The 19,911-nt window shown below is 39.2% G+C and overlaps 1 protein-coding gene across 1 annotated transcript in view; it reads right to left on the bottom strand.

Moving 5' to 3' along the window:
• LOC126273386 (neural-cadherin) overlaps positions 1-19,911 on the bottom strand; it is a 432,448-nt gene that overhangs the window by 216,124 nt on the left and 196,413 nt on the right. Inside the window, exons 4-5 of the mRNA XM_049976939.1 lie at positions 17,363-17,527; positions 7,861-7,998 (exon numbers count right to left, since the gene is read on the bottom strand). Of these exons, the coding sequence (XP_049832896.1) occupies positions 7,861-7,998; positions 17,363-17,527 (303 nt within the window). The remainder of the gene's footprint in view (positions 1-7,860; positions 7,999-17,362; positions 17,528-19,911) is intronic.

Raw genomic sequence — 19,911 nt, 5'->3', positions numbered from 1 at the left:
TACTTTCTATAAGAAACTTACAGGTTGAGTATCAAGCAATCCAGCCCACATTTTACTGCTAAATAGTGTAGGAGCTCAAGAGCTAAATCAGAGAAGAAATGTAATTGTAAGTGTAATTTTATTTATCTTGTAGATCATAAATTGTGTGCAGAGAAGCACATGATGATATAGGACAAGTCAAAACTGATATCTAATGAATGCTGCAGGAAATGTCAACACTTTACATGTTGCGACATAATGCAATCAACGTAATTACAATTCATAATTGATGTCAGAAGTACCTGTAACATGTTACAGCAGAGGTTAGTTGTAATATCAAAATAGCATCTCACTATTACATCTAACGAAAATTACTTCTGGAAATGGGTAATCTAGCATTTGCTGCTTTAGCATGCTAATACTTCAACAACAACACAGAGAAGTGCACAGATAGGCAAAGTTGGTGATGCCATCATTTCAACCAAAAATAGGCGAGGCTTGATCTGAGAAGATGATCTGTGTCAACGCTCTGTGACACATTTTTTATTGTGCCATTTACACTTGTGATCTAAAACACACATTGGCATTATAATTGGTGAACAATGCTAGAAGCATCTTAGTATTCACAAAAAATCGAGTTGTACATTGTCTGAATAATCATAGGCTGGATCAGTTCATAAAAGCCAAGAGGAATTCTCATAATACCTAAGCTAAATTCTATGTTATATTGGCAAATTAAAAACTTTTTAGTGTAGGAACTTTGTATGTTGTATTTTTATTGAATATGACAGTTGCTTGGATGACTAATTAATTACAGTTGGACATGCATTTTTTTGTCTCTTTCTCCTTTATTGTTTGTTGGGCAGAAGCACTTTACAGAGGAGAAAAGATGTCACAATGGTGGTGAAGAACAATACATGGATGAAATACGGAGATACAGCACAATGTTATTGCAGCCATGATAGACACAAAGATAACAGTCACCACAGTAGTACAAGTTTATCTGCCTACAGCTCCACAGATAATAAAGAGACTGAAAGAATGTATGATGAGGTATAAATTATTCACGTAGTTAAGATAGATGAAAATTTAATGGTGATGGGATAAATCTGTTGTAGCAAAAGAACGAGAAGGAAATATAGCAGAACATGGCCTGGGGGGAGAAGGATTGATGAGGAAACCCACCTGGTAGAATTTTGTGGTGAGCATAACTGAGCCACTTGGTTTAATAATCGTGAATGGAGGTTGTTTAAGTGGAAGAGATCTGGAGACATTGCTAAGTTTCAGACTGGTTATATAACACTAAGACAGAGATTTTAAAATCAGGTTTTAAACTACAAAACCGTTCCTGTATCAGATACGGACTCTGATCATATTTTAATGATTATGAACTACAGATTAAAACTGAAGAATTTGCTGAAAGATAGGAAATTAAGAAGATGGAATCTGGATAAATTGAAAGACCCAGAGATTGTTCAGAGTTTCAAAGGGAGCATTGGGCAACAATTAACTGAAACATGGGCAAGAATACAGAAGTCCAGGCTGATAATTATTGAACTATATGAAATAAAATTGTCATAAATTCTGAGTGGTTTGTGTTAGGACATTCAAGCTGCATCATTGGTGGTGGTGCATGACGGGAATTGGTATTTGCATGTGCACATGCCTTGCTGTTGTCAGCCTTTTGCACATGAAAATGTCACGGTACAACATGCCTGAGCATATAGCTCTAGTGAAGGCCTACTATGCAAGCAATAACAGCTCAATTGTGGCTCAAAGAGAGTTTGCAACCAAGTTCAAGCTGAAGACAACCAGTCCAAGTGTGCTAACAATCAAGAATTTTATTCACAAGTTTGAGAGAATGGGTACCATTCATGATGACAGTGCCGGTAATGTCAGTCATCTATAAAGAGTGAAAGTGCCTGAAAACATTGAGAAGACACACACTGTGTTTCAGACCAGTGTGACAAATAACTGTTGAAGACTTGTGTCTCTTCTCATACAAAATTCAAACCCATCAGCCATTAAGCCCCACGGCCATGGTACAGCAGCTGTTTTTCACCAACACTATTGTCCACAGAATTGATGAACAGGACTTTGATGTGAATATTGTTTGGATTAGTGACAAAGCCCACTTTCATTTGGATGGGTTCATCAATAAGCAAAATTGGCACATTTGGGGGACTGAGAATCAGAATTTTGCAATCAAGAAGTCGATGGAGCTTGACTCCATCAAAGGAGGAGAGTGTTTAATGTCCTAAAGGGACACTCTGGGGAGCACTTTCTGACTCTGGAGCACCCAGAGGCCACTAGCATGGGCCTCGATTGGCCACCATATTCTCCATATCTGAACACACACAACTCCTTTTTGTGGGGCTATATTAAAGACAATGATCCCAAAGCCATTGATGAGCTGAAAACAGCTATTCAGGGTTCATCGACAGCTTTGATTTTCTGATGTTTCTGCAGGTCATGCAGAATTTCACTATTCATCTGTGCCATATCATAGCCAAAAGTGGCAGGCATGTCAGATGTCATAACCTAAATTGAATATCTGTAGTGGTGTCTACATGTTGAATAAAGTATATGCATGCTGTAGTTTTTAACTAATTTACATTTTTTATACATAGTTCAATAATTGTCACCATGTAGATCAAAGGGTAGCTTAGAGAGATGAAGTAGTGAAGGTAACAGAGGTTCAAATAAGCAAATAGACAAGGACCAGGAGAAATTCTTGGATACCATGAGACATATTGAACTTCACTGATAAAAAGAGAAGAGCAGGTAAAATGGAATACAGGCATCTGAAAATAAGACTGTCAGAAAGGGTAAAATGCCTAAGCAGGAATGGCTAAAGAACAAATGCTAGGATATAGAAACATGCACAGCTATGGCTAAGAAAGATGCAGCTTATAGCAAAATTAACAAAAATAGGAAGCAGCTCTATGAACACCAAGAGCTCTGTTGACAAGCCAATATTATGCAAAAAAGGGAAAGCTGAAAAGTGGAAGTAATATATACAAGGGAAATGAAATTGAAAAGAATATTGTAGAAGGGCAAGAGAAACTAAATAAAGATGAGATGGGAGATATCTATTTCTACATAATTATTCTGCCGTTCACACATAAGTACCTAGCAGAAGGTCTATTGAACTGCCTTAGACTATTTCTCTACCATTCTGCTCTCAAACAATGCATGGGAAAAACAAATACTTAAATGTGAGCTCTGATTTCTCTTATTTTATTATGATGATCATTTCTCCCATTGTAGGTTGGTGTCAACAAAATATTTTCACATTCAGAGGAGAAAGTTTGTGAATGAAATTCCATGAAGAGATCATGCCAGAATGAAAAATGCCTTTGTTCTAATATTTGCCATCTGAACTCAAGTATCATATCCATGGTTCTCTCTCCCCTCTTTTATTGACTGAAGGTCAGAAACATACCCGTGTTGAAATGTGTGAGGAACTGCTTGCCACTGTTAATGGCAATGAAAACTTTCTTAAGAACATCATAATAGGTGATGAGACATGGGTGTACAGTTATGGTGCTGAAATGAAGATGCAGTCATCGCAATGGGTGACTGGCCTCTGCTGTTCCAAACACTGTCTTCAAAATTCTCTGCCCAGCATCTATCCAATGCCTCTTCTATGAAAACAGTGATTGCAGCACCATGTCCATTGCTTGCTGCATCTGTTCCCATGATTGTTCATAAGATTTATGCAACTTCTCACATTCCCAAGAAACTTCCCTGAGAATACCCCTGCTCTTGGCTCCCCACTGAAGCCCAGAAAATACCTCCTCTAGCTTCTTCAATTCATTCTGGGATTCTCAATCATTAAATACTAAACTCAGCACCCATTAATAGTTGGTAACCAGCATCCTCTTATTTGCCGAAATGAACTCCTCTCACCATGTGCCAATTCTGCAGCACCCCATTCCATTCCAGACATAGGTGCAGCACTGCAACGACTAGCATTCCTTCAACCCTCGAACTCAATGTACAGCAACCTGAGGACACCGATTATCATCCCCCCCCTCCCCCCTCCTTTCCTGGCAAAGGTTGCTGGCATCAGTCAGCACTCTCATACAAAGTAAATTCAAATGATCCCTGCTCTAACACAAAAACTTATTCCTTGATCCTTAATATGTTACATACTACCGCCTGAAACATAAACACAACAAAATATCTCTTTCCAAACAGTTCAGCCACATTCTCACATCCACCCCTTGTTTTTTTCTTCTTTGTGTCTTTCTCAGTCTCCGCTCTTAACACTCCTGGGACCGAGTCCAGAACACCTTGGAATCATCCACCATGCACTTCCACCAACCTTGATGGCAACAGTAGCCAACTGTTGAGTGGTGACACACTCAACCATTTGGTAAGGTCCGTATATCTCATGACAAATTTCATAATCTTACCCTTCAGTGTCCTTGGGCTGGATAACGTAATCCAGTGCCCTACTCTGTAATGTGGTATGCTACCCATGCTGTGTTTCGCAGCTTCCTTTTGTCTCTCCAGTGCCTTTGTGTTTGCCTTCTGTACCTGCTTCCATATTTCTCTCACTGTTCTCATGAAATCATGGACCAACTCTCCATACTTGCCCCTTATTGCCTTAATAATTGCAAACGGTGTCGGTATTTTCCTGCCATATACTGCCTTGTATGAAGATAACCCCATACTAGTGCAGAACTTTGAATTGTACGACAACTTGACAAATGAGAGATATATGTGTCCCAGTCACTGTGGTGTGAGTTCACATAGTAGCTTAACATGCTTCTGCAAATACGCTGCACCTGATCCATCGCATCATTTGATTGTGAGTGGAGTGGACTAGTTCTCAGTTTCTTCACACATAACACACAACATAATTCATTTATCAAAACCAATATAAAATTTGTCCTTGGTCTGTAATCATCATCTCCAGTACCCCAAATTTAAAAATTCAATTGTTGACAATTGCTTGAGCAACTGTAACTGCTTGTTGTTTTGGCATAGCAGATATCTCCTCATACTGAGAAAACTGATCTATTATTGTCAACACAGTACAGTTCCTTTCTGTTGTCCAGTTAAATGGTCCTAACACATCCATTAAAATCATTTCAGAAGGTTTTGACACTTCTGGGAGTCTCTACAATGTTATTTGTTTATGGCTCAAGTGTGCATGTTGTGCACACTGCACACAATTTCTCACTTACTGATCCACATCTTCCTTTCACCAATATCTGTTAGTCACAACTCAGTTTGTTGCTCTGCACCCTCCATAACCAGATAACAAGGTCAAGTGCCTCTCTCAGGACTTTCTCCTTCAACTTAGCTGACATCACTACTTGTGGCCCTAAACTTGTCACCTTAAACAATGGATTGTCCCACAAGCTGGACTGCAGTTGCATTTTGTATCGCTTGTAGTCACTGTGAACATTTTATGCTGCTTGCCATTCAGCAAGCCCGTGATGCAGTACCTGTACTATTGATGTCTTTCTGCTCAAAGCATCTGCATTTCTGTGTTTGTTCCCTGGCTTATGCATCACTTTACTGTCGAATTCACTGATTCCTCATCTACATCTATGTGATTACCCTGCTATTCACAATAAAGTGATGGGCAGAGGGTTCAATGAACCATCTTCAAGCTGACTCTCTACCGTTCCACTCTCAAACAGTGCATGGAAAAAACAAGCACTTAAATTTTTCTGTGCGAGCCCTGATTTCAATTATTTTATCATTATGATCATTTTTCCCTACCAAAAGAATGTTTTCACAATCAGTGGACAAAACTGGTGATTGAAATTTCATGAGAAGATCCCATCACAACAAAAAAAGCATTTGTTTTAATGACTGTCACTCCAATTCACTTGACGGATGTTACCGCTTCCAAAGATTGGGAATTTATTTTGTACTCGTGCATTAATGGGGATTTTCGCTTTGTTATACACAGTAGGTTTCACTTACTACTACTAATACTGTATGATATACTAAAATGTGAGGAAAAATATATATGCTGCAACAAGAATCTTCAAATTTACTTAGTTGGAACCAACTGTGAGGACTTGATGTGAGATTTTCAGCTTCAAGAATCAGACTCCCCAGACAAGAAGAACTGGAGCCATCTCAACATGACAAGCTGAGAAAACTAGAAAGTTTATTGTAATCTTTGCTCCTCTCAGATCCTCGTAAAAGACTCTGGTTATTAATTACTCTGACTGGACATTGTTCAATGTGGATAGTAGATGGAATTAGGAAGATGGGAAGGAGATAGTGAATGCACTCTAGGTGGTAGCTGCGTGCGGGCAGTGGCACTAACTCTCTATTTCACAATAATACAAAACGAACTGCCCTTATTTGAACTTTTTCAATGTCATCCGTCAGCCCCACCTCATGTGGATCCCACATCGTACAGCAATACTCCAGAAAAGGGCGGACAAGTGGGGAGTAAGCAGCCTCTTTAGTAGACCTGTCGCACCTTCTAATTGCTCTGCCAATGAATTGCAGTCTTTGGTTTGCTCTACCCACAACATTATCTATGTGATCGTTCCAATTTAGGTTATTTGTAATTGTAGTCCCTAAGTATTTAGTTGAATTTACAGCCTTTAGATCTGTGTGACTTAATGCATAATTGAAATGTAGCAAATTTCTTTTAGAAATCATGTGAATAACTTCACACTTTTCTTTATTCAGGATCAATTGCCACTTTTCACACCATACATATATCTCATGTAAACCATTTTGCAATTCGTATTGGTCACCTGATGACTTTATAAGTTGGCAAATGACAGCATCACATGCAAACAATCTAATAGGGCTACTCAGATTGTCTTCTAAGTCATTAATATAGATCAGGAACAATAGAGGGCCTAGAGCACTTCTTTGGGAAACACCGGATATTACTTGTGTTCTACTTGCCAACTTTCTGTCTATTACTATGAACTGACCTTAACGCCCATATTGTTAGTCTGTTGAACAATATTTTTTAATACTAATAAATGCATTAAAAATAGTGCAAGCTCCTTCTAAAAATCCAAAAACACTAAAACTGGACTTGATGTTAAAACTTTTTTTAGCTCTTTGAAAGCATGTTGACATTCCTCTGACCACATGAATTTAGCATCTTTCTTCAATAGTTGCATGAGCAGGCATGCTATATCAATGATTCCATTCATGAATTTCCTATAATAGTTCAAGAGTCCCAGAAAAGATTGTAGCTCTTTACTTGACTTCAGACCTAGAAAATTTTGTTCAACTCATACTAGTCTTGGAACCATTCTTGCTCCATCTTCGCAAAGCCAATGCCCCCAGTAATCTAGTTCCTCCAGGGGTAAATGACACTTTTCCATACTTTGATAGTTATCTACAAACAAAATTCCTGACATGAGACAGCTTGCAAACATTTTCATGTATATAGTTGAGCTAAATAATATTACTGCTAAAAGCATTTGAAACACATTGTTAAATTGCTTGGAATTCATGGGATTTTCTAATTAGTTCTTGGAAGGAAATTTTATTTCAATTGGAACAAATGGAGCAGCAGTGATGATGGTAAGAAAAACAGATGTTACAATAGCAGACACAAAGAATAAAATAAGAAGATGTGAACATTACAGAAGCCATGAATTGATGCCAGTTATAATGTTAGTCACAATGTAGTTTTCTAGTCAAATAATCAGTTGTACTCAAAACTTCAGTAATTGCCGTTGCATTACATGTAGTTTGAGAGTAAAGCCAAAATTTTTTATTTTCATTTCTTTTAAGAATAAAAAAGCACTGTATACTTTTAATATACCTAAAAAATGTAGCACTGAACACTGAATTCACTGTAAATAGCAAGTATTTGTGAAGTTAAGTGAATGATAATATTGTATGTAATTTTTTAAGGATATATTTTACCTTGAGAACAAATATTTCCCCAGTTGTCCTATTTATGTCAAATTTGCTGTTGGCTGGATTATCAGGGTCAATACCTTGACCCGTCAAAAAGTACACAATATTTTGTGGTCGATCCCTGTCCCCATCAGTGGCTGTCACCTGGAGACAAATAACAAAACATTTAGAGTAACGAAGAGTGAAAACAGTAATGCAAAGACATAATGCAACTCTTTCTGTTTTGTAAATCAGTATTTGTTATTAATCATCTTTTATTCATTTTGATAAATGACTTTCAGGATGACAAAAAGCTGTAAGATTCAAACCATGTTTTACACAGCCAACTTCTCAGTGCAGCAGCAGCAAGTGATTTAAAGAAACTCTGTGCCTATCATAAATTAGCTTTTTTTGTACTTCACTTCAGATATGATCAAACATATTTTATGTTCATTGTAATGACAGAATATTTTTAAATACACTATGTGATCAAAAGTATCTGGACACCCCCAAAAACACACGTTTTTTTCATATTAGGTGCATTGTGCTGCCACCTACTGCCAGGAACAACACATCACCGACCTCAGTAATCATTAGACATCATGAGAGAGCAGAATGGGGAGTTCCGCAGAACTCATGGACTACGAACGTCGTCAGGTGATTGGGTGACACTTGTGTCATACGTCTGTACGCGAGATTTCCACACTCCTAAACATGCCTACGTCCACTGTTTCCAATGTGATAGTGAAATGGAAATGCAAAGGGATACGTACAGCACAAAAGAGTACAGGCCACTTTCGTATGTTGACTGACACAGACTGCCCACAGTTGAAGAGGGTCATAATGTGTAATAGGCAGACATCTATAAATAACATCACACAGGAGTTCCAAACTGCATCAGGATCCACTGCCAGTATTATGACAGTTAGATGGGAGGTGAGAAAACTTGGATTTCACGGTCGAGCGGCTGCTCATAAGCCACACATCACACCGATAAATGCCAAATGACACCTTGCTTGGTGTAAGGAGTGTAAACATTGGATGATTGAACAATGGAAACACATTGTGTGGAGTGACAAATCACAGTACACAATGTGGCGATCCGATGGCAGGGTGTGGGTATGGCGAATGCCCGGTGAACGCCATCTGTCAGAATGTGTAGTGAAAAAGTAAAATTAGGAGGTAGTGGTGTTATGGTGTGGTCATTTCTCATGGAGGGGCCATTTTTTTTTTTTTTTTTTTTGCACCCCTAGTTGTTTTGCATGGCACTATCGCAGGACAGGCCTACATTGACGTTTTAAGCACCTTCTTGCTTCCCACTGTTGAAGAGCAATTTGGGGATGACGATTGCATCTTTAAACATGATTGAGCACCTGTTCATAATGCACGGCCTGTGGCGGAGTGGTTACATGAAAATAACATCCCTGTAATGGACTGGCCTGCACAAAGTCCTGAACTGAATCCTATAAAACACCTTTGGGATGTTTTGGAATGCCGACTTTGTGCCAGGCCTCACCATTGACATCACTACCTCTCCTCACTGCAGCACACTGTGAAGAATGGGCTGCCATTCCCCAAGAAACTTTCCAGCATGTGATTGAACGTATGCCTGAGAGAGTGGAAGCTGTCATCAAGGCCAAGGGTGGGCCAACACCATACGAATCCCAGCATTACTGATGGAGGGTGCCACAAAGCTGTAAGTCATTTTTAGGTAGGTGCCCCGATACTTTTGATCATGTTGTGTATGTAATTAAGAATTTTTGTAATTGCTGTAAAAAATCAAAAATGCTCTTTGTTGTCAGATGGCTGTAAAAACTAATGTATAGAAATAGTGGAAAATGAGGTTGACTTAAATGTTTAACTTTGTCATGCTTTGTGTAAGTGTGAACCAAAGCTGCTACATTTCATGCACAATGCTTAAGAAAGAAAAATAAAATACATTTATCTATAAGTGCATGTAAAAAAATGTGAACCTCATAATACTTCTAAAATTTTCAGGAATCTATTCATGCTATCTGAATCTGATGTTACCTTTGACATGCCACAGAAGTAATTCCTCAGGGAACTGGTGTCATATGTGCGATCATGGCCTGTGTGTGTCAACAGAAGTTATCATATTGTAGACACAATGAAATCCTTGGACTACTGAGTTCAAAGTAAGAAGGGTATTGATTTGGAAAAGCATCATTACTACTACGAATATAGTAAGAAAGTTCTGTTAGAAAGTAAATAATTTACAAGTAAAGAAGACCAGCCACCAAACAGCAAATGTTTTCTCTCTCTTTTATCTGTGCCTGTCAACGATGCAATGCTTCTGCTGCTTGGTGAACATGTTTATTCATTAGTGATTATTACTATGTATATTTAGTCATTAGATATGTGTCATGTAACGTCTCTGTTAACTAGAAATATTATGTGGTTTATTTCCAGTAGTTTGGACATGATCCTCTTATTACCGAGGAATGGAAAACTGTAATGCTACTTTCACATTGTATAATTTTAATTACTACAAGAAGTTTAACAATCATACTTTTCCAAATGACTGTTGGAAATTTATTTTGGAGATTCATTTTTTTATTCATTAGAGAAATACTTGAGCTCCCACACCTGTAAGAAGATAAAGTATCTGCTGTACGGGTACAGAAATTCACATTTACATGCACAATGCAGACTTTTGTGGTAAACATAGAAATATTTTAAAAGATGGAATACAGTGTTAGTAGCTGACAGTATAATGTTTCAAAGAACACAAAGAAGAATGAGAATTTTACGAAAAGAGTTGATACAGATTAAAACAAGACATGGAAATTAAAAATACATTTTGCTTTGTAAGTTATCCTAACTGAAATGGTTTAGAAATTTTCCTTTAAGTCAATTTTGTGAGATATTTATCATTTTTGCATAAACATGTAGCTTGATGTGCCCTTGGTGCATTTTATCGAAAATGTGTACATGTAGCAAATATGTTCTATCCAAATGGTTATTCATTGTTTGACTTTTGTCATTCTTTCCCAACTTAGGGAAGTTTCAATAATGAGAACACCATCAAAGCAGTTCTGGTCTTCCTTCTGCCACCTAAATTCCTACTTATACAGAAAGGTGTCATGAAACGACAGGACCATCCTTCATGATGACACCTCCTCCATCACTGAACTACTACACCCCTTTACTTCATATATCAAACTGTCCAGAGCTACATGCCTGCCATCAAATCATTTACTTTGGCACTGATCTCCTGAGGCCAGTTGTTTCACAAAGCATGATGTTTAGATGGCAGTTGCTTACCATTCTAAAGATATATTCATTTTATTTTATTCTTTATTAATATCGACAGTTATATTTTTTTCATATCTTAAGTACTTATGAACTATATTACTTAACTGACCTCAAAAATTTCATTTCTGCAGACTGTTATTACTTTTTATTCTACGCAGACATATTGTTTTTCGTGAGAGTTCTGGCATAACCAAATTCTTTCAAAACCTCATATTTTTTCCTTATTTCTTCCCTGAGGACAACTTGTGTATTTTTTTGCATCTATCTGCTGCATTGTCATTGTTAATTTTACTGCTGAAGTGAGGAGCATGATGGAAGGAGAAATTACATATAAAAATTAAAGACATTCATATAATAATCATTATGTGGAAGAACTAAATAGAAAAACTGAATGAAACAAAGAATCACCTTCAAGCAATGAATACCAGCAACACTTAACAAGGTTGTCCATCTTGTTAAAAGAAACAGAGACAGCTATTAAACAAATTAAAAATAGAAAAGATGCAGGAAGAGAAGGAAAATCTCTAGAACAAGTGAAAGGGCTACATAAATGAAGAAGGAGTGAATGAACTAATGCAACAACATTCCTGGCGAGACATTGGCATGAAAATTTCACAAAAATGGAGAAGGTACCAAAACTAAAAAAATATTGCAAATACAGAATTATATGTCTGATATCTTATGCAGCTACATTTTGTGAAGGATCATGAAGTATCATATGCTTGTGATATTCAATTGGAACAGTTTGAATAATAGAGAGTGCTTCAGAAGACGGTATGAATAAATGAAAGTATAATAGGTGAAGAAGATAATAGTTAATACATTACATTAAGATAAATTCCTTGTACTACAAATATTGTAAGAGTTGTCAGAAAAGAAGAAAGAAGGTAAATGTTGAGCTTACAGCGAAGAATCTGCTCCTAGGACAGAATTTATGAAGATGAATAATTAAAATATGATCTTATTATTTTTATGCTTGTCTACCAACAATGAAATGCAGCTTCAGTTTTTTCATCCAAAAATCATTGGCAGAAAAAGTTCTTCTGAACTGCTGATCTTCACCTACCTCTTTTATTGCCTAACATCTCTCATCATTCTATGGAACCATCAGCATTCATATAAAATATTAAAGTGTCGCCTATAAGTCTTTTTTCTATTTTTGCATATTGCTATACACTTGCTTTTTATTAAATTTTGTTTGCTAGTAAATTAAGTTTCTGATATCTTTATACAGGGTTGAAATATGACACATCAAATAAAATTGCCTTCAAATGCCTTTTAAAATTGAGAACTGCGAAGCAGATTTTTATGATTGTCATTTGGTGCCTACCATTGCAGATGTCCCCAGTGCATGGGTCCATTTTTAATCCTGTTTCAGTTACTTAACATACTTAGTTTGTATTCTATAATGATAATGGTTTATGTATTATAATTAGTTTGATACTTGTCTGAAATGTACTACATATGACATTATATTAAACATTTCTAAACTTGTTCATAATTGACAATTCATTGTTAAAGGGCCACAAGCAATTGATTTCACTAATGTTCTTTTTGCCATTGAAAATCTGGTGTTTACACTTTTTCTTTTCTGTTGGCTACAGGATTCCTTATAAAGAGCTCAGCAGGAAACACTTCGTCCCTAATCTCCCCATTTTCAAAGCAAAATACTAGCTGGTCATGAGGCAATTGGTCCAGCAGTCTCTGCACTGAAATAAGCTGACATGCAACTACATTACATATCAATTTCTGTTGTGTTGGTCTGCATTAAATTTCTCATTTTAGTGGCCCAACAGAGCATAAAAATCTTTGGTATTTGGGGACATCCACTTATGCAATCCACAGTTTGCTACTTCATCATGATATTTGTGGACTACAGTATTTGTTGTTTGTCTGTTAGTTCCTCATCTCTATAACTAACTGCCTAGTAGCAGTGCTGGGCTGGAAGTATAGTGAACAGGGCTGTAGTGATGGAGACACAGGCAGGACCCCACTGCTGACCTGCAGTAGCCGGTACGGGTGCGGGCCGGGGAACTCCTCTTGCATGACGGCCGAGTACTGGGTGGTGCTGAACACAGGCGGCAGGTCATTCACATCATTCACGTGGATCACCACCCTCGTCGACTGCTCGTTCAGGCTGTCCGATGCCACCAGCGTCAAGTCATACTACGGGAAACGTTAGCCAACACATGCAAACGGAAAACAAATAAAATAAAACAAACAAAATAGTGCTATTTAATGTAGTGCATCATGGCATGCATGCAGCAAGATATTACTCTTCTGGACATGCAGGTCCAAACGGAAGGGTTCCAACAGCAACCCAGAATGCTTGCATATGTGGCTAAAAAATAAACAAAGAAATGAATTCATTGAAAGAAAACTTCAAAACAGCAGGGGTAGGGGCAACGACACAATGCAAGAATGTGGACATAGAGAATGTGGACATAGCGACGCGCACTGTCACAGCAGGAACTTCTGCACTAATACAAATACTTGTAAGATTTGTGGTATCTTGCTGAGAATTAAACGCAATAGTTGTCAATTTTTCCGTAAGTTGTATAGGACCATAAGCCACTGATTCTTCATGATCACACTTATTTCAAGGAATGATTTTGCTATAAGGTGACAGATAATAACATAGAGCGCGATACCCATTCAATCTGTATGGGTTCATTTTATAACAATAGCCGAGTGGTGATAGTTTCAAGTTAAGGGCTATTCATATAATGTAAAAATACATGTAGTTTACTTATATGAAAAGCGACATACTGCGTTCATAACACCTCTCCTTAAATGTATCTTACGTCGCTATGAAGTACAAAATGTTTATACCATACCACGTTAAAAGAAAACGTTCACATTTAACCAGACGTTTATTTCGTTGCAATATAAGCGGCAAAACTGTGAAGCAATACAGATCACAGTGTGGTTTGGGTTGGAATTTCAAATAACAGCAACACAGTAAACAGTGTCACCACTTCACAACGATGGAAAGTTTCCGTTTTATATTAACAGCCATCACCGAATACAATGTTTCCTCAGCCGTAGAAGCATATCATACGAAAGACCAAGTTTGGTCCTGCAAGGAAAATGAATTTGCGTAGTACAAATGGAACCAGTAAACAAATAAGAGTAGCAAACATTCCGAGCTGTGTTAAGTGCAAATGTACCATTTTGATGAGCCTCCGTAGAATAAACTTTCAGAGTATATTTTTGTTCCTGAAGTTGATTTTAATTTAGCGCTCAGCGTGCAAAACAACAGATTGTTTTGAGTGCAAACAGCTTGAACCTAAACTGCTCCTTTCGTCGGTCCTGTTCGCCGTAGGAAAAATGCTTTCCATTTAACGATATCGTAACAGACGCATTTGATGAAAATTTTCTGTGTTAGCGTATATCCAGTGTTGTGTTTGCTAAGGTACGTTCGGATATCATCTCCCTTTAACTTTTTATATCCTCAGAGGTATAAAAAGGCTGCATTTCACGTGTGTGAAAACGCATTAAAATCACCGACAAAATCTGGTGATGACTTTCGATTTCGTCTATATCTAGAGCATTTGTAATTGTTATTTTGGTATCCTTTTCAGGTGTCAAGGCAGCCAGCGTCACAGCCTGTCGAGAACGTGACAAGAATAACGACCTGTACAATGTTATTGACATCGTTCCATATGCGAATGTTAAGAGCCACTTAAACAACTTAACAGTCTTACTTGGTCAGATATTAAAATACATTTCGCATAGGCACTGCTTTCATTGTTATGCAGTGACGTGATAATTTCGTTTGTTCACTTGTGTATTCCGTGTTAAGGAGGTTAAGACGAAGTGTGGAATTTTATCAAAGTTTCGAAATGAATCGAAAAGAGTGGTTGAAAAAAAAAAGAAAAAAAACGAACTTGCTTACGGCAGTTGTTGCCATATGACATCAATTTCGTTGCATACTTATTGCGGCGATTATGAGCGAGAACTGTGCTAAGAATCAGTATCGTCTTTTATAACTCTTGCGCTTTGAGACTCAACAGTGCACGATGCTCGTCAAACTTTCATGCTCAAGAGCCAATCCCGACACTGTGGGACAGCACCTCGCATCGCCTATGTACCGTGTTTATTATTAACTGGTGAACTACATAAATTAATTTTGTTCTGAGCCCTCAACAGACTAGTTGTAGCAAGGAAGTGTTAAATTGGCCGCCGGCTCCAAACTACTGATCGTTAATAGTCGAAACTATTTGGTACACTCCGTGTCGACTGTTCCCTATTTCACATTGCTGCCACCCTCAGAGACCAAGAAGTTTGCGAGACTGTCATTGCCTGTCGAAGTGTTTTTTGTATTGTCTGTCTGAGTGGATGATTAAATGATTAATCACAGTAACTGCACTTATATTAAAATGAATTATGCAATTCTAGATACGATTACAAATGTTTTTTTAAATGCTTTGAGTGTCGTTTTTCTTTTACTCGTTGCGTTCTATTGCACAGCCTATTTAATTTCATATTCCTTGCTACAAATACGTTCCGCATTTGAAAATGACTGTAGTACGCATTCACGAATCTCTGTTATTTCAGTTCAAACTTTATATCAGAGCAGCTGATCGGTACGAGTCGCGCACGCCCTTGAGTTGGCAATACTGAAAGAGAAACAATGAATCATTGCCCCTCTCACGTCCAGTAATCCCGGAGTGGCTATGCTACTTACCCATCAGTTCCTGAGGTAAACGGCGAACTTTACGTAGCTAACAACAGAATTGACTAACGTCAATGTATTTTTGCTTGTTAATGAGTATGAAAACTACACTCTTAAGAAGCTCTAAAATTTAATTTACGTTTTTGATTTCGGCTGCTGGTTGCTATATGCATATTTTTATAAAGTACGGCCGAGAACGGCGGGCAGCAATAACCCCTGGTTCGGGGTCCGCCTGGCGGTGTTTGACAGCCACTGGCGTAGCAATATCGATACGATACTGCAGTGCCTGTCTTATTCCAAATTACGATGCAATGTTTTTTTGGAAACGAATCAGCTGTATGATGGAATGGCGACAATGAAAATTTGTTCCGGACCGGGGCTCTAACCTAGATTTCTTGCTTATCGTGAGCTGTCACCTTACTCTTACGCTATCCGAACATGACTCACGACCAGACCTAAATTTCTATATTTCGTCAACCATGTGTCTACAGTCTGTACTTGCATATCCATTATGTATATTCCCGTACAGGCGAGTCATTTTACGTGAAGGTCCCTTGCCTGGCGTCGGTGAATAAATCCAGTATTGCACTGCCTATGTTATGCCGAACTGTTCCTCAAAGAAAGTCACTGAGGCGACTACAGCAGTTTTGAAATACATGAACTGTATCTGCAATATGCGAATATGGACAATCATCACTGTGTAATGGAATGATGAGAGTGGAAATGTGTGCTGAACCAGGACTCGAAGCAGTATTTCCTTCTTATCCCCTCTGTCCGTCTTATTAGGCATTCGAGCAGGACTCACAACCAGACACAAACTTCCGTATGTCGTCAAATTTACATAATGGATGTACGAGTACAGGTTGTAGACACATAGTTGATGACATGGAGGTTTAAATCTGGTGGTGAGTCTTGCTGAGATAGCCTAATGGTAAGTAGATTGCTCACTATAAGCAAGAAATACAGCTTCGAATCCTGTCCAGCACAAATTTTCTTCGTCGTCTTTCCATTATACAACTAATGGTTAATCAATGTTCACAACTGAAAATACACTTCATGTACTGGTATAACAGGTCCCTTCCAGAAATTCTGTCTGGTTTTCTGTAGTAAATTTATTACATGTGATTACAGTATATTGGAAAAGTCGAAGAATATCATGTGTTGTGAGGTCTACCAAAATGAAAGTTGTGCAACTATGTCCCTGCAACCTGTCACAAAAATTTATCGACGCAAACATCTGTTGTTAGGATCATGACGAAAGACTTGTTATCAGTAGTGAAGTGTGTTGACAATTTAGTGAACTTGAGTCGCGTTATAGGCTTGCTGCGAGTTGTCTCTCATTGTGTGACTGCCTGAATATATCTGGATTTATTCAGCTTATCATTTTCCACGGTAATAATCTATAGGAGCTTATTTGAGAGTTGCACATTCCGACTGAAGTGAGAGAGCTGTAAAATAGAATTTTCATTGTGCCCCTGCTGTGACATGCGGGATGCGAAGCCCACGTGCAGTATGCAGGAATAAACGAGAAGAGACGAGGCAAGGCAAGAGAAGCGAGAGCGCCGAGTGTTGGACCTGAAGGACACGCTTGGGTAGGTTGCGGTCATCCTCCTCAGTGATCTGCGTGCGGTAGGTCGGCCGCTCGAACGCTGGCGGGTTGTCGTTCACATCCTTCACGTGGATCACCACCGTCGTGTAGTTCTCCTTCAGGTTGTCCGAGGCCGCCAGTCGCAGCTCGTACTGTTATCAGAGGGCAGGGCATAGTACAGCGCTGAAGCACACACAACTGTCACTGACAAATGGATCACAGGGCTTCAGCAGGTGCTGCATACAGTTGCTGACCTTAGCAGCAAAGTCTGTAGCCAAGCTAGTATCCTAGTAAGATAATTCCCTGTCTCAACATTTATATATTCACAAATGATGCAAAGCACACAGAAACCGGCAACTCCTGGAAACAAAAAGGAACTTCCACAAAAATGAGCATATTGTCAGCACTGCAAAGCTGCACAAAGCTACCTCTTGATAAAGTAGATTCGCTGCAATTGGCTCTTGCCATCGATACTTAACATACAGTTGAAAGTTTGAGAGCAGAGTGGCAGCTAGTGGCATAGCAGAGAGAACCAGACGAGGCAGCTGGGAAAGCCAATTTCGTTGAGGTGTATAGCTGTGTCACTTACCAGACCAATTGCGATGAAGTCATCTACGAAGGCAGGTCAAAACAAATGTTTGTCCTTATTTATAGACTCTAAGACAAAGAAGCGATGTACTGCGAAGGAATAATCCTAATGGGACAGAAATCGGTAGATGTGATGCAAATGTGCAATTAAAGAAAAACTGGATTATTTACTCAAAAGAAAGAGCTTCACAAACTGAGCAAGTCAATCACACGTCAGTCTACCTCTGACTCTTATGTAATCTGTTATTCGGCTTGGCATTGATTGACAGAGTCGTTGACTGTCCTGCTAAGCCAAATTCTATCTGACTGCCACCTTAGATCGTCAAAATCGCGAGCTGTCTGGAGAGCCCTGCCATAATGCTCCAAACGTTCTCAATTCTACGACCCATTTTGTTTCCCTTCAAGGCAAGCCTTCAAATAGGCTTACATTTCATCAAGATAATGCCCGCCCGCCCGCACACTCCTTGTTTTTGTGTTTTCCAAATCCTATCTTGGCCAGCAAGGCCGCCGTATCTTTCCTCAACTGAGAATATCTGGAGCATTATGGACAGGGCCCTCCAATCAGCTCTGGATTTTGTCGAGCTAACGCGTCCCTTGGACAGAATTTGGCACGATATCATTCAGGAGAGGAGAACATCCAACAATTCTGTCAATCAATGCCAGAGGTGGAACAGGCGTTACTGACTTTCACAATTTGTGAAGGTATTTCTTTGAATAAATTATCCAATATATCCTAAACTGTAATCGTTTGTTGCCTGTCCATGTAGATCACATCTACCGATTTCCATTCCATTCGCATAACTCACCTAGAGGGGTAGCGCAGTGATTAGCACATTGGACTTGCATTCGGGAGGACGACAGTTCAAACACGCGCCCAGTCATCTTGATTTGGGTTTTCCATGATTTTCCTAAATCGATTAAGACAAATGCCGGGATGGTTCCTTAGAAAGGGCACGGCCACTTCCTCTCTTCATCCTTCCCTAATTCTAGCTTGTTCTTTATCTCTAATGACCTCCATGTCGACGGGACGTTAAACAGTAATCTCATCCTAGGATAATTCCTTTGGCGCGTGTGATTTAGCAACAATTAATTAGCACAGTTTCCTTGCGTAAAAAGTTCAAATGAGAGCTGTACTGACCACCAATGACTGATATTTGCTCCTTTACGTTAAAAGGAATAGGGCCGTCACCTATTTCGAACTACAATCGGCTTTTTCTGGAGGTATCCGACGTGTGGGATTAGCAAGTACTGCACGCAGAAGGGTTCACGAAAGTGGGAAGTGCACAGGGCGACCAGCCACGTACGCACATACCACTTACCTCTCGTCCCAGAAGCTTAGCAACGAGAGGAATACACTCCTGGAAATTGAAGTAAGAACACCGTGAATTCATTGTCCCAGGAAGGGGAAACTTTATTGACACATTCCTGGGGTCAGATACATCACATGATCACACTGACAGAACCACAGGCACATAGACACAGGCAACAGAGCATGCACAATGTCGGCACTAGTACAGTGTATATCCACCTTTCGCAGCAATGCAGGCTGCTATTCTCCCATGGAGACGATCGTAGAGATGCTGGATGTAGTCCTGTGGAACGGCTTGCCATGGCATTTCCACCTGGCGCCTCAGTTGGACCAGCGTTCGTGCTGGACGTGCAGACCGCGTGAGACGACGCTTCATCCAGTCCCAAACATGCTCAATGGGGGACAGATCCGGAGATCTTGCTGGCCAGGGTAGTTGACTTACACCTTCTAGAGCACGTTGGGTGGCACGGGATACATGCGGACGTGCACTGTCCTGTTGGAACAACAAGTTCCCTTGCTGGTCTAGGAATGGTAGAACGATGGGTTCGATGACGGTCTGGATGTACCGTGCACTATTCAGTGTCCCCTCGACGATCACCAGAGGTGTACGGCCAGTGTAGGAGATCGCTCCCCACACCA

The sequence above is a fragment of the Schistocerca gregaria genome, chromosome 5 (genome assembly GCF_023897955.1).
Source record: "Schistocerca gregaria isolate iqSchGreg1 chromosome 5, iqSchGreg1.2, whole genome shotgun sequence".
NCBI lineage: Eukaryota > Metazoa > Arthropoda > Insecta > Orthoptera > Acrididae > Schistocerca > Schistocerca gregaria.
The sequence above is the reverse complement of the archived record's forward strand: the minus strand, read 5'-3'. Positions and strand labels throughout refer to the sequence as shown.